The following is a 22,366-nucleotide window of genomic DNA, read 5'->3' on the forward strand; positions in this document are numbered from 1 at the left end:
CCGCTGGACGAGATACTGAGGTATGCTAGATATTGCAGTGATGAGGTATATTCGAAGCATAAGAAACTCAAGGACAAGCTGTTGCTGGTTCAGATGCAAGCGGCAGACAAGTGAGGCCAAGTACAGTTAGGTGGAGGTACGCTGGGAAGGAAACAGAATGGTCAGAATAAGGAAAAGGGGAATACAGAGGATTCTAGGCCAAGAGTCAATCTGGCAACTTTGAAGAAGACTAATGAGTGTCATCAGTGTCATCAAATTGGACACTGGAGACGTGAGTGTCCTTTGAATCCTGCAAATCAGATGCAGCAGGAGAAGGAGGTAGTGCAGGTACAATTGCCTGAGGTGACAAAGACAGTAGTAAAGCCAAAGTCGATAAAAGGGGAGACTTCGGCTACGCGAGTTCAGGTTCTCCTGCCTCCGAGGATCCTGGCAGGGACTCCGACCTACCAGCAGATGCCTCTTTTTGATGACAGCGAGGATTGTTACCTAGACCCGTTCATGATGGTGCCTGAGGGGGGAGGAAGACTGCGCTCTTGGGGCAGTCTTGGAGGTAGACCAGAGATGACCCTTTGTGGAAGCTGATGTCGATGGTCACCCTACCACCTTTCTGGTTGATACTGGTGCTACCCGTTCTGCTGTGAGATCTGCAGTAGTCCCGTACCTACCTCTCTCGGGAAAATCTATCCAAGTTGTAGGTGTTGCAAATAAGAAAATAACAAGCCTTTTGACTGAACCGATTCTGTGAAAATAGGGACGTTCGAGATAGACATTAGTTTGGGGTGTGCGATTCGAGCCCTGTTTGTTTGCTAGGGAGGGAACTCCTGTGTAAACTCAATTGCACCATTTATTGCACCCCTAAAGCAGTGCAACTGCAAACCAATGACGATGATGCTGCTTTTAAGGTCACAAATCAACATTTGTGCATTGAAATGTACCCTGTAGTGACAGTGGAAGAGCTTTCACTTGATTTGAGAGATTCAGTTTCACGGGAAGTGTGGGACTTCACTGGTGAGGACATAGGCTTGATCAAAGGAGTTGAGCCAGTTAGGATTCAGGTCAAGCAAAATGTTGAGTTCACCAGAACACCTCAGTACAATTTGATGCCAGAGACAGTTGCAGGAGTAAAGCCTGTGATTGAGTCTATGCTTAAGTAGGGAATTCTGAAGGAGATAATGGGCAGTCCATGTAACTCGCCTATTATGGGATTGCAGAAACCGATAGAGAAATTGAGAATTGTGCAGGATTTGCGTCGGGTTAACAACATAGTTGTTCCATGTTGTGCAGTGGTACCGAATCCATATGTGATACTGTTTCAGATTCCATGTCAAGCGGAGTGGTGCACTGTGATCCACCTTTGTCAGGCTTTCTTCTTGATACCATTGCATGAGGAGAGCCAATTTCTCTTTGCGTTTAAACTGGAAAATCGTGTTTTAACATGGTGTTGTATCCCACAGGGGTACACAGAGAGTCCATCGATCTTTAATCAGATCTAGAAAAATAACCTTGAGAGTCTTGTGCTGCCGCAGCACCCTGTTCTTGTTCAGTATATAGACGACCTCCTTCTGGCGTCAGAGACTTAAGATGCATGCCGGATTGATGCCATTGCCTTACTGAACCGTTTAGCAGGGAATGGACACAAGGTGTCGCCAAATAAGCTACAGTACTGCTTGAATGAAGTGCAGTATTTGGGTCACCGGATAGAAAAGGGCAAGAGGAAGGCGTCACCAGACGAGATAGAGGCGATTATGGGTATGATGGTGCCTTCTTCTCAGAGAGAAGTCAGGATGTTCTTAGGGATGGTTGGCTACTGTCGTCAGTGGATTGCCAACTTTTCATTAAAAGCGAAGCCTTTACAGAGACTGACACACAAGGATGTAAGTGATCCGGTACCATGGGATAATGACTTAATGAAGGCGTTCGTTCTGAGGTAAATGAAATTTTACATGACCAATATGTCCCCTGCGTGTACCCAACGTTTAGTGTATGTGCATGTCACCCATGCATTTTCCCTTAGTGGCCTGAATAATGAGGCCTCTGCATTTACGTCCTGCATTAGGATGCCAGTCATCAAGTCTCCCATGAAAGAAACGTTAATTTTGCATTGAGGCCCATGTGTTTGCGTTGTGCACTTTTAAAATCGAGATGAACCCATTTTGTGGCTCAGCCTGAGCCAGTCTCCGAATTAGGGTTTCATGGCCCCAGACACTCTGAGAGCTGCAGTTACGTATCCCTGACCTCGCATACTTCTTGCTCAGCCGAGAGAGGCCCAGCACGGGGTGCCAAGACAGTATTTTGCACAACAGTTATCTGCTTGCTCTACAGAATCACATTCCTGCCTGGTGAAGAAGGTAAACAGAACCTGTCTGCAGAGATAGGGCCTAGCCTTTCTGTCTCCGTTTAAGTGATTTGCAGAGCTCGCATCCGTAGAAAGCCCACGGCCCCCACGCAATGAACGAAGAAATATATGCCCACACCGGCTCTTGGTGATGAGCGACCTTTGCTTCAGATGATACATCCCCGGACTTAAGATATCAGATAATACCAGACGTGCTGGTCGCCCTGACACTGAAGGCCTCCCTACTAGACCGAAAGTCAGCTCCCCCCAGTTACACGTCAGTTGCACGTCATGATCAAGTTGCGCACACAAGTAGGGCAAAGTTCCAGCTGGCCATGCAACCCCCCTCCATGTATTCACCCACCTATGACTCACCTATGACTCCTCAAGTGTACGCCCACATGTACGCCCTCATGCACGCCCACATGCTCTTTTCTCTCTTTCTCTTGCTCTGCCTGGAGCGCTCCTCCCTATGTACGAGATTGAATGTATAAATATTGTACTCTGTAAATAAAGTTTAGAAGACCCTTCCTGAACCTTAGTGGTGATGGAACCGATTCTCCCCTAACTCGAGTTATTGAAATAAAGCCCTTTTGAATCGGACACCACGGACTCTGCCTCTCATTTAATGCATGACCCTTTGTTTATTTATAGAAATTATTTCAGGGTAATCCTTTATTTACCACATAAATCTGGCGCCCGAATAGGAACAAATCCCCTTCCCCACGCGCCGGAGATGTAGGTCCAGCCCTTGCCCCCTGCTACAGCTGTGACGGACTTCAAAGTGTACACGCCAGCGGGACTTTCCGCTTACTCCCTCAGGCCCACGGAGGAGGACGGACTGCGACCAGGCATCCATACGAGGCGGTGAGGATCGCGGATCATCCCAACCAGAGCCCAACCTGTGAGAGAGCAAGGTCCGAGGTTTCCAGAGGTCCACCTGTTCCGTGCATGCGCAGTATCAAGTTTCCGAGGCCTTCAAGTTCTGCTTCCCGGTGAGTACCACTATGGGGAACGCATAAAGTTAAAGACGGGTTCATTTATATGAACACGGTAAAGACGTGTCCGTTCACACGAACACGGTAAAGACGGGTTCGCGGTAAACGTGAACACGGTAAAGACGTATCTCATTTACGAGACTGGTATGGCTGTGCTGTATTCCAGTGCATAAAGTTAATTGTTTTCAAGTACATGTTTAACTCCATGTATCAGTTTAGACTGTATCTGTTTTAGTGTTTGAGTGTTTTAGTGTGAATGATTGTTTCAGTCAGTCTATTTTGGTGTGTATTGTGTTTTCATTGTGTTGGTTTCAACATGCCACTGTTTTCGAAATTACGTCAGATAGGGACCAGGAAAGGTATATTAGAAGAGTCAGTTAACATCCCGCCTAGAGACACACCTGGTCATTATATGTATAATAAGCACGGGCTAGATGCCATTTTGTTTTTAGACTTATGGGTAGATTACACAAAGGATTTAGAGGAGAAGTACAGATGGCCTGTCTCGGGAACATGGGATTCTGAATGCATTATGAGAGTAGAGGAAGCGCTATGGAAAAAGAAATCAAGACCCTCTCAGAAAGATGCCATTGAGTTATGGCGCAAAGAGTCACATAGGAGAACAGAGAAAGAATTCAACAAAGCAGAGAGAACTAAACAAGCAGCGGAAAAAGCCAAAGAAAAAGAACTGCGGGAGGAGGGGGAACGGGTCAAAGCAGAACAGGCTGATAGAGAAAGAAATGCCGTTGTTACTGGTATTTATCCCGTCCTCTCAGAAGAACTAGCTAGAGTGACCCCCTCAGAAACACCCCGTAGGTCGCGAACGCCACCACCTGTACCATATAGAGTACGTAGAATAAAGCTGACAGCATCCGAGGCGTTTATTTCCTCCTGTCTAGAAGAGTCCCCACCGGACTACGCAAACGCAGATTTCCCTCCGCCCCCACGAGCGTATCAGCTCCAGCAGCTCGTGAAAGAAGACGTGGGGCCCGGGGCAGTAGGGGGAGGAGGGCCTACTGTAGATGTAGCAATTTCCCACTGTATATACGATCCAGAACCAGGAAAGGGCTCAATGCTCGTGATTTCACTAAGACTAAGACAGGCCGTCGCATATTTGGACAAATTACCAGACATGAAAGAGCACCTAGATAAAATGTACCGTTTCATTAGAACGGGGGAGGGACCCGAGTGTATAGTACAAGCCATGCAACACAGAAAGGTAGGGGTTAAGAACTACATCCTCCGTTTTATTATTAACTGCCTGATCAGGGAACAAGACGAAGGAGACGGAGATGTAAAGCCTGGTTTGATAGAATGGAGTGATCACATAGATGCCGGTCGGCATGATAAACAGGGACAGACAGATAGCATGATGAAGAAAATACGAAAGGAAATATTAGCAACACATAAAGTAGAGTCTGACGAGAAGAGTGAGTCATCAACGGAAGAGGTAGACGAGGCAAAGGACAAAATGAATTATGTAGGCAATGCACGACGGTTTGACAGGCCCAAGTGCCTCGACTACCGTAAACAGGGGCCGGCTATAAAAGAAAGATATTCCCTTGAAAATCTATTCCAAGCTACTGAAAAAGCACTGAACGGACGGATAAAGAGCGAGCGATCTCACACCCCACACGAAATGGAGTTGGCCCGGTCAGCCACCCAGTGGGTGTCCAATTCCAATATATATAGCAATGATATCGTGGCCCAGGCTCTGCCTGCGTGCCTGAAATCGATTGCGGCAACAGCCCTAGCCATAAGACAAAGTGACTCGATAGTGCTGGGACACCCCCTGACAGTACAGGTACCGCATGCAGTGGAAGTTCTCTTGAACAGGACACAGACACAACACTTGACTGTAGCGAGACTGATAGGATATGAACTGACGTTATTTCAACCACACATAGAGATCAGACGATGTAACATTCTGAACCCTGCTACACTTTTGCCCTCAAGTACAGTAGACACCGCACCACATGACTGTGTGGAAGTAATGAATATAGTGACGAAACCAAGACAAGACCTGACAGATGTTGCACTTCCAGACCCTGACCTAACACTCTATGTAGATGGATCATGCATGAGAACGAGTGCAGGAGAATTAGTGGCAGCATATGCCGTGACCACTGCTACTGAAGTCATAGAGACACAAAGAATAGACATACTGTCAGCACAAGCAGCAGAGCTCATCGCTCTGACACAAGCCTGCATAAGAGCTAAGCACTTGAAAGTGAACATTTATACAGATTCACAATATGCTTTTGGCGTAGTTCATGATTTCGGAGTACTGTGGAGGGAGAGAGGTTTCTTGACCTCTCATGGGGCCAAAATTCAGCACGGCCCGCTTATTCAGGCCCTGTTGGAAGCAATACATTTACCTGCAGCCATAGCTATCCTGAAATGCAAAGCACACACCAAAGTTACAGACACCATTTCCCAGGGTAATGACCTGGCAGACCGAACTGCTAAACTTACAGCCCAGACACCAACAGACACAAGGACAGAGGTACCATTACTGACAAAAAGCATGACAGTCAGGGATCCTTCTCAAGATGTACTCGACATACAGACACATGCCACTTCAGATGAAATAAAGAAATGGACTGAACAAGGAAGGGTCCAGACTGACCAAGGTTGGATGACTAAGGGAAAAGCCACATGGTTTCTTCCAGATTCCATGGTACAAGTGATCATAAACACAACACATAGTCCAGCACACTTGGGAGAGAAGGCAATGATAGACAGCTTACAGAATATCTGGTTTAACAAGTACCTGCGTGCAGCAGCGAAACAAAAAGTAAGAACATGTATGATCTGTTGCCAGTTCAATCCAGGTAAAGGCATCCCGGTGGAACAAGGCGGATTTCATCCTCCTGACCACCCTTTTGAGGTCCTCCAGATGGATTATATCCAAATGGACAGATGTAGAGGTTACAAGTATGTCCTGGTAGTTGTGTGTGCACTAACTAGATGGACAGAAGCGTATCCAGTCCCAGATTATACTGCTGTGACAACCGCCAGGCAATTGGTGCGCGAATTCTTCCCTAGATACGGATTGCCCCGTGTCGTTTACTCAGACACTGGTCAGCCTTTTTCCTCTGAATTAATGAAACAAGTGTCTCTTCTGTTAGGATATAACTGGAAGTTCCATTGTGTACGACACCCTGAAGCAGCAGGCCTTGTAGAAAGACATAATCAGACAATAAAGACGAAACTAGCAAAGATCTGTGCAGAAAAAGGCGTGGATTGGATGGTAGCCTTGCCGGTTGCCCTGTTTTACATGCGTATGGTAGCCCATTCCAGAACAGGCCTATCTCCATATGAAGTGGTTTTCGGTAGACCGCCGAATATGTGGGGTACGCCTATGCCTAAGAAAATAACTGATGTTGACAGTAACATGCTTACAGATTACCTGGCTTCCTTGATGTCTGCACTACTCTCTTGTCGTTCACAGGTTGCCGCCGCCTTCCCTGACAACACCCAGGTCAAGGAGCACGCCATAGCACCAGGCGATTACGTGCTCGTCCGGAACTTTGATCGATCAAGCCCCCTTTAGCCGCGTTGGAAGGCGCTGAAGTTAGTGTTACTAACAACGAGGACAGCCATCAAAGTCGAAGGGAGAAAAGGATGGCTTCATGCCCATCATTGCAAACGGTACTTTGGAGACTCTGGAACTTTGGTAAAGAATAAAGACATTACAGACTTTGGGCCCCCTTTGCTAGAAAAGACTCCACAGCAAGAGTACAGGTCCAAATTACGATCTAGAAAGCCAGACGACGTTTAATCATTTAAGTCCACTAGGTGGTGAATCGGTTAGACAAGATTTCTGACATGTATAAGATCGCGGACAACAATAGTAAAAAGAGCAAAATGAAAGAGAAATACTGCAAGATATTATGTAGTAGATGTATAGTATCTTTGATTCTTCTTTCTCTTCTGTGCATCGCTATAATCTGTGTCAGCTTAAGACTACATGTTTTCTTTCCTCCTATTGCCTCACATATACACTCTTCCATTATTAACACCGTAGAGCATACATTTAGTGAACTGCCACCCCATGAACTGTCATATCGACTAGCCCTGCGCAACAATACTTTCATTCGGATGTTGCACCGTTCTCATCAGACCAGCAATGCGACTGATTGCTGGGTATGTGGCCAACTCCCGCCTTATCAAAAGACGAAGGGAGTTCTGCCCTTCTTCCCTTTACCGTTCTCCCACAATGGTTCGTGCGGAGCATGGTTTGCCTTAATGTCATCACTAGACAGAAAGTCCATAGTTTACCAGGGTGACTGGATATATGGAAACTTGAATAAAGTAATGAATGAGGCATGTTTTCCAGACGAAGACGGACTCCCCCAAAGGAAGGGGACCGATCTAGAAAATGAAGAGTACGAGCAAGGAAATGCTTCCCTCAGCTTTATAATGGCAAAATGTAGGTCCACCGTTTATTTCAGTCCTACCAGTAAAAGGTGATTTGTGCGTTAGAAAGAAAGGCTCAGTACATATGGGACACAGCGAGTGTAATGCTGTAGTAGAGTTTAACGATAAAGGACAGTCTTCTTTCAAAGCATCTCGCCATACCTATTTCATTTGCGGTCAGACAGCCTATGTACATCTGCCCTTAGACTGGGGTGGGACATGCTATATAGCGTTCCTGCTGCCACCCGTCTTTCTGGCCCCATCCCATTATCATCGAGATTCACGACTAGAGCATGTTAGACACAGGAGAGAGACCGATGCCTCAGAGATTGATCAGACTGAGACAGCTCGGGAGCAATATACAGATTTCAACAAAGGATTCTTTTTCTTCATAGGTCCCGTCCAAAACAGTAAACTCATACGCAGGTTAACAAGAACTCTGGAAGCAGTTATGAATGAGACTGCATCTGCCCTGGCGAACTTGACCCAGGAGCAGTCTGCCATGAGACTTGTTGTTCTTCAGAACCGCCTTGTTCTTGACGTCATCCTGGCGGATAGGGGCGGGGCCTGTAGCGTGATCGGCTCCAGTTGCTGCGTTTTCATACCAAATAACGCGCCATCTGTGTACGCAGCAATAACAAGGCTCCACAAGATTGCTCATGATATACATCAAGACCCAGGCACATGGACTTGGTCCAGTTGGCTCTGGGGTGTAATATCGGCTTGGGGATGGAAAGTGTTGTCGTTCCTAGGAATGATACTGCTTATGATATTCGGCTGCTGTCTCTGTCTGCAGTGTGGCCCGGCCATTTGCGGCCTGTGTGCGACTGCCTGTGTTCCACATCCACGTATACAAAGTATCAAAGATGAACAAATGATGCTGTATGAACAAATATACGGTCTCATGAATATAGATGTGTCCTGAAGGGTACAGTAGGGGACAAGGAGGGAATGAGGAAAATGAAATTTTACATGACCAATATGTCCCCTGCGTGTACCCAACGTTTAGTGTATGTGCATGTCACCCATGCATTTTCCCTTAGTGGCCTGAATAATGAGGCCTCTGCATTTACGTCCTGCATTAGGATGCCAGTCATCAAGTCTCCCATGAAAGAAACGTTAATTTTGCATTGAGGCCCATGTGTTTGCGTTGTGCACTTTTAAAATCGAGATGAACCCATTTTGTGGCTCAGCCTGAGCCAGTCTCCGAATTAGGGTTTCATGGCCCCAGACACTCTGAGAGCTGCAGTTACGTATCCCTGACCTCGCATACTTCTGGCTCAGCCGAGAGAGGCCCAGCACGGGGTGCCAAGACAGTATTTTGCACAACAGTTATCTGCTTGCTCTACAGAATCACATTCCTGCCTGGTGAAGAAGGTAAACAGAACCCGTCTGCAGAGATAGGGCCTAGCCTTTCTGTCTCTGTTTAAGTGATTTGCAGAGCTGCATCCGTAGAAAGCCCACGGCCCCCACGCAATGAACGAAGAAATATATGCCCACACCGGCTCTTGGTGATGAGCGACCTTTGCTTCAGATGATACATCCCCGAACTTAAGATATCAGATAATACCAGACGTGCTGGTCACCCTGACACTGAAGGCCTCCCTACTAGACCGAAAGTCAGCTCCCCCCAGTTACACGTCAGTTGCACGTCATGATCAAGTTGCGCACACAAGTAGGGCAAAGTTCCAGCTGGCCATGCAACCCCCCTCCATGTATCCACCCACCTATGACTCACCTATGACTCCTTAAGTGTACGCCCACATGTACGCCCTCATGCACGCCCACATGCTCTTATCTCTCTTTCTCTTGCTCTGCCTGGAGCGCTCCTCCCTATGTACGAGATTGAATGTATAAATATTGTACTCTGTAAATAAAGTTTAGAAGACCCTTCCTGAACCTTAGTGGTGATGGAACCGATTCTCCCCTAACTCGAGTTATTGAAATAAAGCCCTTTTGAATCGGACACCACAGACTCTGCCTCTCATTTAATGCATGACCCTTTGTTTATTTATAGAAATTATGACAGGGTAATACTTTATTTACCAAAATTCTTAGAGTTGTGAGAGGATCTTTGTCATGCTCCAGCACTGAGGATGCCTGATTACAACAAACCTTTTTCACTATTCTGCTGTGAGCGAGACGGTTGTGCACTGTCAGTTTTAGTTCAGGAACATGGAGGTGTCTGTAGACCAGTTGCCTACTTTTCAGCTACTTAAGATCCAGTAGCTTCAGCGTTGCCCAGATGTCTCAAGTCCGTTGCTGCAACTGGTGTCAGCACTGAAAGGTGTGAGAGTATTGTCATGGGTCACCAATTGACTGCTTTTGTTCCACATTCTGTTTAATTGTTGATGACTAGGACCAAGACACAGCACCTGACCAATTATAGGCTCACACGCTACGAGTAGGTTATACTTGCTGCGGAGAATGGGATCCTTCAGAGGTGTTCTGTTTTGAATCCTGCCACATTGATGCCGTTGCCGAACACACTTGTTGAAGATTGTGCGGACCATGATTGTCTTGATGTGACTGAGCTTTGCACCAAACCGAGACCTGACATTGTTGATGAACCATTGCCTGACCCTGATGAGATTTTCTTTGTTTATGGTTCATGCTTAAGAGACCGTGTTGGTCAGTTGAGAAGAGCATTTGCTGTATGTACCATTACTGGAGTAGTTGAAGCTGCATGCCTGGAAGGGGTATACTCCGCTCAGGTGGCTGAGATCATCGCTTTGACTTGTGCCTGCTTGGCGGCAGACCAAATTTGAATTACCATTTACACCAACAGCCAGTATCGGTTTGGTGTGGTTCATGACTTCAGGCAGTTATGGTCCCAGAGAGGTTACATGACATCATCTGGAGCACCCATCCGGAATGGGGAGTTTGTGAGCTTGCTCCTAGAGGCCTTACAGCGCCCCAAAGGCAATCGCAGTTGTTAAGAGCATGGCTCATGGAAAGGGGACAGATTTCGTGTCACTTGGGAATCGCTATGCGGACGAAGTTGCACGATTCTGTGCTGAACAAGGTTGTTCATTCACTGAAAGTCATGTAGATCTAAGCCAAGAAAGAACCGAGTTCAACATGATGTTGGCCATGGCAGATACTTGGTATGAGCTCAAGTGCTTCCAGGAACAGGTTTCAGATGAGAAGAATGTGTGGATCAATACAGGCTGTGAGAAAGGGGATGTGGATATTTGGGTCTCAAGTGATGGAAGGGCAGTGTTGCCAGATGAGTTGTTAAGCCCAATGGCAGGACAGATTCATGGTGCGGTACATCTACGAAGAGATGTGATGGTGCGAGTGTTCAGACAAACTTGGTACAATCTGCGATTTCGTGCTGTGGCAGAAACTGTGTGTCAGAGGTGTGTTACATGTCAGCAGATGAATGCTGGAAAGAAACTGTGGTTACAATGAGTTACATTGGGAGGTTTGGGGGACCTTTCAACTGGATGCAGTTGGATTTCATTGAGATGCCTAGGTGTAACGGGCTGAGGTACATTCTGGTAGTGGTGTGTGTGTTCTCAAGGTGGGTGGAGGCTTACCCTACCCGTAGGTGCGATACACTCACTGTAGCAAAGCTGTTGTTGAGGGAACTCATTCCCAGGTTTGGGATTCTGACCTCTTTAGAATCATCGGACAGAGGAACACACTTCAATAGCAAAATCATGAAGATGCTTTGACCAGCATTGAAGGTTGATCAGAGACTCCATTGCAGTTATCGCCCAGAGGCTTCTGGGATAGTGGAGCAGATAAATGGGACTTTGAAAGCTCGAATGGGGAAAGTGTGTTCATCCAGGTCTCTGAAATGGCCTGATGCTTTGCCTTTGGTGTTGATGAGTATGCGCAGTACCCCAGACAGGAGAACAGGTCTTTCACCTCATGAAGTACTGATGGGGAGGGTTATGAGCTTACCAGCGGTTCCATCGACAGCCTTGATTAACATCACAGATGATCTGATCCTTGATTATTGCACGGGACTAGCTGATGTCGTCAGTTCTGTGTCTCATCAGGTGCAGGCTGCTGTGGTTCCGGCTTCAAGTGATCTCTGTCACAATCTAAGTCCGGGGAACTGGGTGCTGGGTCGCAAGCACGTGCGAAAGAGCTGCTTAGATGTTTGCTGGAGAGGCCCTTAGCAGGTTATCTTGGTAATGAACACTGCAGTAAAGTGCAGGGTATTGCAGAATTGGGTGCATGCTTCTCACACCTGTCGTGTTTCAGCACCCTTGGAAGAAATAGCTCCTCTCCCGAATGAAAATCCAGCTGAAGTGGCAGGGCCACATGAGGGGACAAACCAAGCTGTGAGGGTGTCTGAAGAAGCTGGTTGCTCACCAGATCGAGCTGAGGAGGGTCATGACGACTGTGACACTGAAACTGCCTCTGAAAGGGGAAGTTGCTGTGAGAGTTGTCCAGAGTCAAACTCAGCCGGGAAAAGTTGTAAGTAGGGAGTAGGGGTGTAGGGAGAACAAGCGGAGCAGAAGAACAGTGGCCCGAGAGACAGAGGCGACTGAACTTGAGACTGGTCTCTGAGAGAGATCTTGCTCTGGTGTCTGAAGAGTCAGAGTCAGATGAAGGTGAAGATGAGCAAGCCCGTGGAGGTCTGAGGAGATCAAGACGAAAGAGAGTGCCTTGCCGAAAGTACGCAACTCCGGAGTGGTCATACGTTGTGACTGATGCCAGGAGTGTTGAAATCGAGGAGACTGAGGGCAGTGACAGTGATTAGTCCAAGCCCTACCGTGAAGTTGGATGTGGTGTTGTTAGTACCAGAACTTGAAACTGAAGGAGTGCTGACCATCACAGTTCCGAATCCTCCGATTCTGAGCAGATTTCGCAACTTGATCTTCAATAGACTGATATTCCCTACCTTTGGAACTGAGATACCAACTCATGAATCTATTGTTCTTCGTCTTGAACTTTTGAAGTATGTTCTAGAAGCTGTTGCAGCAAATCTTTTTTTGGATTAAAGAGACTTTGCTGAATTAAATAACCTAGGTCCGAGTGGAAGAAGAAGAAATTTAGGGGCTTTCCACAAAGGACGGAGGAAGGTTAAGGTTGTCTTTTGCTTGCTGTAAATAAGGAACTGAAAGAAAAACGGGACTTCCAGCTTTCCGAGGTGTGGTTTGAGTTGGTTCACAAGCATCTGAAGAAAGAGAAAAGAGATTTTTGAGTGTTTATTGCTGAACCAAGAAGCTGAAAATATTTCTGAGACCATGGAGCCTGGAAACCCTAACCGTAGGGCTAGGTGCATAGTAGGCACACTTGTAGGAGGAGTGATACTCTTCATAATTATAGTAGTTGTAGTTTCGTATTTAGCACCACAGGCAGTGGAGGTAGAGGGAACACCTACACCTACTACTCCTAGCAAAGAAGAGGTCACAATAGGAAACGAAAGAGCTTTGCTGCTAGAGGAGAGTCGTAGGTTACATGCAGATCTGTCTAGAGGTGACTTTAAGCTTAATGTGTATGCAAAGTTGTTGTATGAGTATATCGATGCAATGGATGCAAAAGATTGTTATGTGTGTATGCAGTTGCCAGCTTCAGTGGATGAAGGTATCAGATACCATCATCTCCCAATGACCTATGGTATTTCATGTAGTTTGCTGGTTAGTATTTTCTATAGACGAAATCATTTTGAGTATTTCTTTTCAAATTATGATGCAGGACTTCCTGAAGTACCAGCTTATAAGCATTTGAATAAGTATGATTATTACAAATCAGAGGATAGACATAGAACGTATTTCATTCCGACTCAAGAGTTTGATACATCCTTTGCTCATCGCCAAGATCTGACGTGTCTATTGTCAGATGTGGAGAAGAAATTCATAGATCAAGTAGAACATAGATACAGAAAACAAAAGCAGTTGCCAGATTCAGCACAAGGTAGAGTAGACTGGACAGATGAGGAGAAGTTGCACAAGTTGAAGGTAAGTTATGGTCCGATAGCTCTAGATGAAGTGCAGAAAGGGAAGTTGTGCATAAGTAGACGACAGACCTACTATGAGAATGTCAGTGTGGGGCAGACCACATGTGAGCATACCTTTCCATTGGAATATTACGCAAAGGACTTTTTGCAAAGTGTAGAACAGATAATTCCCATAGTGTATTTTGTTTGTGGGAGGAATGCCTATGTGCGATTGCCTGACAAATGGTATGGTACGTGTTATTTAGCGATCATTTTTCCCAAGATTTATCATACCGAAGATTTGGAGCTCTTAGAAGAAGGACAACATGTAAGAGTGAAGCGCGGTGAAAGTGCAGCAGCTGTGGTTGGAGATATTTTTGGAGCAATGATACCAACATTGGAAGTGATTTTGAATGATGTGAAAATTAGAAGGTTGGCGACTGTTGTGGACGAAATGTCAATGAATACAGCTAAATCGTTGGTGTTGGTAGAAGAACAGATGTTATTGATAAGGACGATGGTTTTGCAAAATCGTCTTGCTTTAGATGTCCTTCTGGCAAAAGAGGGAGGAGTCTGTAAACTTTTGAAGGTCCAATAGGGCTGTACCTATATACCACATAACAGCAAAGATCTGGAGAAATATATAAGTAACATCACTGCCATTCTCTATGAGATTGAGGATTTGACTGAAGAAGCTGTGTGGGAAAAGGTTGGTAACGGTTTTGGCAAAGTGGGGAGTTGGCTTGCGAACCTTGGAAAAGGGTTTCTTGGCTATGTGTTGAAACCTCTTATCATAGTTGGGGCCTGTGTGATTGGATTGTGGGGTTTGATAAGAGCCTACAAGTGGTATAAATCCAGCAGATTGGAGAAATCGCTGAGAGTGCAAGAGAGACAAATGGAGAGGCTGCAGGACAGTCAATAACAGAATCTGTATAACATGGAAATGCTCAGGAGAGGAAGAGTGGCAACACGTTCTGTTTAAGTCGGTTCTTTCCCCAAGGATGGTGTAGTTTGTGATGACACTGGTCATCAAAGTGAAGGACTGATAGAGTGCCATGTTATTTTAGTTTCGTAGTCAGCACCCGCATATTTAGAGGACTGTTTTAACATGTGTTTCTTAGAAATGTAGAACTAATCGAGTGTATTGCAAAATGTAGAAGTGTTTCATATTATTGAAGACTAATGTAGTGCTAGATTCGGGAATATACCTCAAGTAAAGCAGAAATTATTGTTTCGTGTTTAAAAAAAAATCTGCACGTGTAGGTTGCCTATTAAAACGTGAGATGCTCTAACATGAGAAGGAACAATGTTTAGAAATGTAATGAAATAATGCCTTAGAATGGTTTAAACGTAATGCTTATGTTGTTGTATTAGAAATGCATGTAAAAGTGTAAGGGGCTGAGACATGAGATTGCCAGCAGAGGCCTAACTGTATTTTCTTAGCTTAGCTAACATGAAGATTTGAAATGTGTAATTCTTCCCTTGGGAAACGCTCCTTTTCTCAGTTGAATTCGAAATGTAACTTAGAGCGTGTGTAAGATTGGTTCTCATGTGTTTCTTTTGCAGGTGCAAGGCCACGTAGCATGTTAGGTAGAATGATCCATTGTTTAGGTGTTAGGTTGTTAGGAGTGAGAACAAAGGGAATCTACTGATATGCACAACTGCAACGTTTGGCGGAGAAGGTGCCTGGGACCCAAGGACACAGCAACGTTTTTTGGAAGAAGATGAACCTGTACTGGAAAAATACGAGGGGCTGCACCTGTCCAGAGGGGTTGTGCCCAAGGCGTGTCTATTGTTTTGGGATTTTGTATTAGGGAAAGTGCCCAGAGGGAGGAGAGGCAGTTCAGTCTAAGGCAGTCCAGCTGGAGATGCATTTAGACAGAGGGCTTTAGTGGGAACTAGGCAGGAGAAAGGAAGGAGCATCTTAGAACGAGCTTGGTAGCTTTGGCTACTTACCTGGAAAAGTGAATGAGCTTCTAAGGGAGCCTTCACAGCTGACACCTTTTTCTCTTGCCTGGGAGGTATGTTATGTAGGGATGTCACCTTAGAGTGAGTGTAGGGACAGACTTACATTTTCTTTCCCATTGGAGCAGATGCAGTCAAGACTTCAAGTGGGAACGATCATAGTATGCCTAATGCTTCTGGAACTTACTCTGCTTTTCATTTTGAGTCGTCTGAGACTCCTGCGTAGGATTATGTTTGTATTAGAGCCAGTTTATTTCTTGAACCTCTTGCTGAGGTGCTTGTATGTTCAGTTATTTTTGGCTTTTTAATAAATTTTTAAACTTTACTACGTAGTCAGTGGTCCTTTGGATTGGGATGTATTTGGTCTCTGGAAAATTGTCATCATATGTATGAAAATAGAGAACTTCCCTTTACACTTCTTTGCAGACTAAAGAGATTCAGTTGGCCAGGGATTCTAAGGATTGGTTAGGAAAAATCTGTATGGGAATCCCAGCGTCATCAAGATCCACAAAAACAAACCTGCTGGGGAAGTGGGACTAGCGGGCTCTAAATTGGCTGCGATTCTGGAGGTTTTGCAGTGGCTATAACTAAGAGTTATAGCCACTGCAAACCCTCCATAATCGAAAAAGATTTTAGAGCATATTCCCATTTCTTATCGGCAATATATCCATCTAGTTTCTGCTGTGACTATAGCTACCTGCTACTCTAGCTTACTAGACTGGTGACACAAATAAAAAACCAGGTTTCCATTCAAAAAATAATCCTAAATGTTCTGATGAATGGTATAGAGATTTATAATGGCTTCCCTCATTCACAACACCTGCAGGCCTATGTCTAATTTGCCTATGAGTTCCAAACCCTATCTAGGGAAACATGCCATTCATATACATTTATGAAATCAACTCTTCTAACTTTAAGCATAGAGTTTCTACATTTTGATTAATTTCTTCCTTTTGCAGGAACACGATTTTCCATTTTAAAAAACACGTCCTTCCTCCATATCCTAGGTGAAAATAGGAACTGTTGGTGCACTTTGACATACTTACTGAACCACTTACCATGGATCACTGAAGTGTAAGCTTGGAAGAACAAATAAGTTTGAGAAATTGATTAGAAGTATGTGAATTACCACAAAATCTTGCCTTGTTGTTTACATTACATTTCACTGACCATACCAAAGGCGCTTTCTTGAACACTCACGCTTCTACACATCTGGAAGTTCCATCGCTTTGCGCAACTCTGCATGCATCTATGACTCCTCCATGTGGAAGGATGGCTTTAATAATTACCACTGAGTCCTGCATGTATAATTCCCATTTATGAAATTAAAAATCTTCATTGAAAACGGTCTACTGGTCCTATGCATAGTTGCAAGACGTTGGCATTGGCACTTTACCCACAAGATTGTCTAATTTCTCATCAGCTGTTATCCAGTCCAGCTTTTGCTGTTCCTGATCTCTGGGTTCAGAACCAATTGCTCCACCCTTAATGGTATCTCCTTCCATGTCAAGCTTCGGGTTTGTACCTACACTGACACATTCAGCACATCTACTGCTACCAAATGACTCCCTCCATTTTCCTCTCCTGGGCTTTCCTTTAACAATCTATTATCGTCTGGATTTTGTATTCCTGGTATCAAGGTGCAACCCATTTGAGCTACACACCATATGATAAGTAGGGCAGTTCGCAAATACATTTATGAGCACCTGAATTTACTACAGAAATACTCATAAATGACTTTGTGAATTGCTTCTCAAATGTCCAACTTCCTATTACTAAAAGTGCAAACAGCCAGTGTCATCCTAAGTATTTTAGTGTCCCTATGAGGGACATTTCTTAATTTTCTTTACCCATTTTTTATTAATTTGTGCCCCCAGGAAGCTAAAGAATACTAAAGTATGTGTTATACTTTAACAAGGCAACACAAAACAGCTGAAATACATCTTGTCTGGGAACCTAAAAATCCTTAAGATGATACGAGGTAGAAAGGCAAAGTCAGAGATAAAGATAAGCAGAGCGCTTTAGATAGAGAATAGAATACACAGATAGTCAAATACAGAGAAGGTGCAATTTCCTACTGGGGCCCCTGGAAAATGGGGGCCTTGGGCAACTGCCCATTTGAAATGCCTTAAAACATCTCTACAAAGAGACCCACTGTTTCTATTTGTACTAATTTTATATAAATAGTTCCTGATTATTGCCATTTCAGATGTTTTGGTGCAGATTCACAAAAGCATTTATGAGTACAAAGCTTCCCGTTTGCATTTCTTAAACAGCGATTCTTAAATAGCGACACTGAGGAATCGCTATTTAAGAAATGCAAAAGGATTGCATTCCCGCCTATGGGCAAAATAGGAAATGGTTACCATTTTTTAAATTGCGATTTCCTAACAGAAAATCGCAATTTAAGAAATGCAATGCCAAAGGTGCCTCTGGATTTAAGGCACCCCTGGAGGCAACCCAAATTTCCTAGTGCACATATAAGGGCACGTATGCCCTAGGGTCATATGTGCTCTTCATGTCACATTCAAAAATGCCTTTTTAAATGTATTTTTGAATTTTGCATATGATTACCATCGACTTTGAGTCAATGGTAGTAGCACTGCCTAAATGCTTGATTCATAATTAGGAAATTCTTTAAGAATCGCAATTAGGTAAATCCTAATTCCAATTCCTAAATCGTGGTCGCAATTTGTGATTTCTACCGGGTAGAAATCGCAAATTGCAACTATTTTTGGCCCTTTTTATATCTGAAAAGGTCATTTAGCCTTTCTTAAGGGGTCGAAATAGCAATTAGGCCCATTAAGAAATGCTAAAGACTTCGTACATCTGGGCCATATTATGTCTGGAGCACTGAAGGAGTACTACTTCATGTGCTCATAAATGCCTTTGTGAATTAGCCTTAGGGGTTTGAGAAAGGAAAGACCAGGACTTTGATACCATGGAGGCGCCTGGTGCGTCTTCACTGAATATGCTGATTTTGTTGCATAGACATCACAGACTAATGTTACTTTAAAGCTCACACCCTGGGATTGCAAAGTACCTGGTGAAGCAATAAAGTGAGGTGGTTCGTTAGCTTCAGCCTTCCTGCGGGTGTGATTCTCTCTTCACCGTCTTTGGGCACTCTGCCACCCTCATTAGTATCACTCTTCCAATTATCAGTCGAGGAAGCTGGTTTTATCGAGTAACCTTTGGACAAAGAAATTTGAAAGTCAGATAGCGTGTGCCTGAAAATTGAAAATGCAAGTATTCTCTTTTACTTAAGCATTTGAATATTTATTGAGTCGGCATCATGGCTACCAGACACATTGTACACAGTAAAAGGTGGTACAAATGGACAAGATCAGATTTGATAGATACTTTTAGAAGCACATCAAGTGGTGTTTAGGAGAGGATGAGTGGAGACTATCAAACAAACATAGAATGTATACATAATATACAATGTGGGTCACTGTTCAATTTAGGAGATGTGGCCCATGAATGCCAAGTAGGGCTAACCAGGGCTACCAGCTTCTAAGCAAACACAATAAGATGATGGTCGGAGTGCTGAAACTTTTCAGACACTCACCCCCAGTCACAGATCTGGGTTTAATCCATCATTGTTCTTCTGCTCACTATGCCATCACAGTTTGGACCCAGCCATATGCAAATCAGTCTTGACCCGGTTCATCATGGGAAGTCCAGCCTGAAGTGCCAGGCCAGGTCCTCCCTGGACCGGAAACAAGCACTGGGACCAGTTTTGGAGTTTCACCCCTCATCAGGGAACCTAGCTTGAATCCAGTTGCACTGTGAGCACTGGGTCCACGTCTCAGCATACCCCTTTGCACTTAGGAAGACAAAAGCAAAAAGAACAAATGTTAGGGTGGAATGCTAAAGAAATAATTCACCCCAGTCACAGATCTGGGTTTAAACCATCTTTTTTTGGCTCACCACACCAACCCAGTTTGGTCCCAGCCATATGCAAATCACTCTTGACCCAGCTCCCCATGGGAACAGTCCAGCCTAAACTGCTAGGCCAGGTCCTACCTGGACTGTACCAGTCACAGATCTGGGTTCAAACCATTGTTTTTTGGCTCACCACGCTAAACCAGTTTGGACCCAGTCATATGCAAATCACTCTTGACCCAGCTCCCCAGGGGAACAGTCCGGCCTGAACTGCCAGGCCAGGTCCTACCTGGACCATAAACAAGCATCCTGAGATCAGTTTCGGTATCACCCTACATCATATGTCACTGGATTCAAGCTAGGATGGCTGATGAGGGGGTGATAACCCGAAACCGGTCCAAGGATACTTGTTTTCCCGTCCAAGGAAGACCTGGCCTGGCAGTTTAGGTGCAGCGTCAAGACTGATTTGCATATGGCTGGGCCCAAACTGGGGTGGCAAAAGAACGATGGATTTTACCCAGATCTACAACTGGGGTAGGAATGTTTGACAGTGTTTAGCATTCCCGTGCCTCATCTTTTTGTGTTGCTATAAGTCGCCATGAATGGGAAGGGTATGCCCAGACATGTGCCCACTATGCCACTAGATTCAACCTAGCCTGGATGATGAGGGGATGATACCCTGAAACCTGCTCTAGGATGCTTGTTTTACAGTCCAGGGAAGACCTGGCCTGGCAGTTTGGGCTGGACTGTTCCCATGGGGAGCTGGGTCAAGACTGATTTGCCTATTGAGTGGCATAGAGAGCAAAATAATGATGGATTTAACCCAGATATGGGAATGTGGGTGAATGTTTTACAGTGTTCAGCGTTCCATCCATCATCATTTTGATTTACCTATGGTCAAGCATCTTGAAAAACAAAACCAATGATATCGCAGACACAGAACAACACACTTTTGCCACAAAACCTTTGCATTCGCACTTCCTGTGAACGCACCTTGGGCGACAAACTGCCCCATGCTCCCTCTTCCTTCCGCCAGTCTACAGTGAGTGTGCGGTTGTAAGTACAAGCATTACTGCACATCAGAACATTCAAGTGACATTTAAAAGACTTTTATGGATATTCCATCCCCAGGGAGGCTGACGCAGATCAATGGACGCCGGCAGAGATCATTACGAATGACTAACCTTGCCCGTTGCCTTCCTTTTCTGCCTCGGAGGCTCTTTTAGCGCTCGGGATGTCATCGGGGGGAATTTCATTTAATATCTTGGCAGCGCACTCAATTCCTCCTGTCAGATCGCTCAGGCAGTCCTATAAATAAAGGACGGCAGGCTTTATTGCGGGAGTCAGCAGAAGAATGGTGCTCGACGGCGGACTCAGTCAAACTGCACCCAAGTAAACAATGGCTGCCTCTTTTTCTGTATTGGAGCTTTTAAGACCCAGTCAAGAAAGCAAATATCACCCCCCTCAGGCCCATTCATTCACTAATCACATTTGCGAATGTCAGCGTTTTTAATGTGATCGCTGTTTTCCTGTCCTTCGATTGATTCCAACGTTTGGACTGCAGCTCGAGGGAGCCCAAAGTGCTACAAAATGGCGCCCAATGAAGGTCATAAAGCAAGGGCCCGGGTCCTACCCATGATTTTTGTGCAGTTTTATTGAATCGTTTCTGCATACTCTTCTTTGCCAATACATTACAAGTACTTGATCGCAGGGCAAGCACAAAACTACATGTACAGATTGGAAAATAAGTGAATATACAATGCAAGGAATTATTTGCAAGTGATCTGACTGAGCAGAAAATAAAATGACATTGCTTGTACACAATTCCCTTTCATCAGCTACAATACATTCCAAGCGGAAGATTGGACCTGAAACATACAAAATGCAAGTTAATGGACAATTTCTAAAGCAGACCAAGAAATAAACGTTTTTCCATACCCAATAAGAGCAGGCGAATTTGTGACAGAAAGAAAAACACAGATTAAATCTATACATAAAGATACTCTATTTGAAGCTAGTTTATTCCGTTGAAGTCTTAGCACAGCTGACCACTGACACACGTGACCTTGTGTAAGGCACTCATCTTCATCTATTCTAAAGCTACTTAACTGTAAACTGGAAGGGGCTGACATAACAAATATAAATATACAATCCTCATAGTTACAATGCAGTTGTTCCATAGATTTACCTCCACAAGTGAACCATGTGTGTGGTATTCCATATAATGAGTGGACAATGTATTGGCATTTTAAGGACTTTATACTGGGACTTAACTCTTAGAATTTGTCAAGATATGATTTCTCCATGCATGTCACAGATATAATCACAATGGACAGGGAATGTACATATGAAATCCAACTAAACAATCTGCAGTGCAGGGCAAAGCTGTCACGCATCCCACTAAATCCAGTTTGTTAGAGGCCGTAGATAGTGGACTTAAGGTGGGTGGGCATTAAGATTCAAATAGTGGGGCTGTGCTATTGGATTACAGAAAACCAGCCTCTGTCCTCTCTTCAGTTCAACCTCTGCATTATTATGGATATTTCCTCTAGTAACTAAACTTTAGAACCAGAATGGCTGAGTTGGCTAGCACATTTAAACACACTAAGTAGGCCTAGTGAAAATCCTTTTATTTTTCAATGCCGCTATCTCATCATGTATGAACATTGGCGGCTTTCAGACACAGGTTTACTCCCATAATCAAGTCCTATAGAAGAATGGATATTTACAATTATACCATCTCCAGGAGAGTAGCTTCATATGGGGGTTTCTAGATTGCCCCCCTCCCCACAATACATGTTGAAAGTTAGGTTGTCGGTGGCTCTATTGGGTCCGATAGTGTGTGTCAGCTTTCTCCCGAAT

The 22,366-nt window shown here is 44.6% G+C and overlaps 1 protein-coding gene across 1 annotated transcript in view; it reads right to left on the reverse strand.

Annotated features, from left to right (window-relative positions):
- Positions 1-20,519, reverse strand: part of LOC147729702 (dynein axonemal heavy chain 9-like) — a 66,236-nt gene extending 45,717 nt beyond the window's left edge. The window contains exons 1-2 of the mRNA XM_086954022.1: positions 20,498-20,519; positions 18,663-18,808 (exon numbers count right to left, since the gene is read on the reverse strand). Coding sequence (XP_086810148.1) covers positions 18,663-18,808; positions 20,498-20,519 — 168 coding nt within the window. The remainder of the gene's footprint in view (positions 1-18,662; positions 18,809-20,497) is intronic.
- Positions 20,520-22,366: the final 1,847 nt, after the last annotated feature.

The sequence above is a fragment of the Lissotriton vulgaris genome, chromosome 2_1, assembly GCF_964263255.1.
Source record: "Lissotriton vulgaris chromosome 2_1, aLisVul1.2, whole genome shotgun sequence".
NCBI classification, from domain to species: domain Eukaryota; kingdom Metazoa; phylum Chordata; class Amphibia; order Caudata; family Salamandridae; genus Lissotriton; species Lissotriton vulgaris.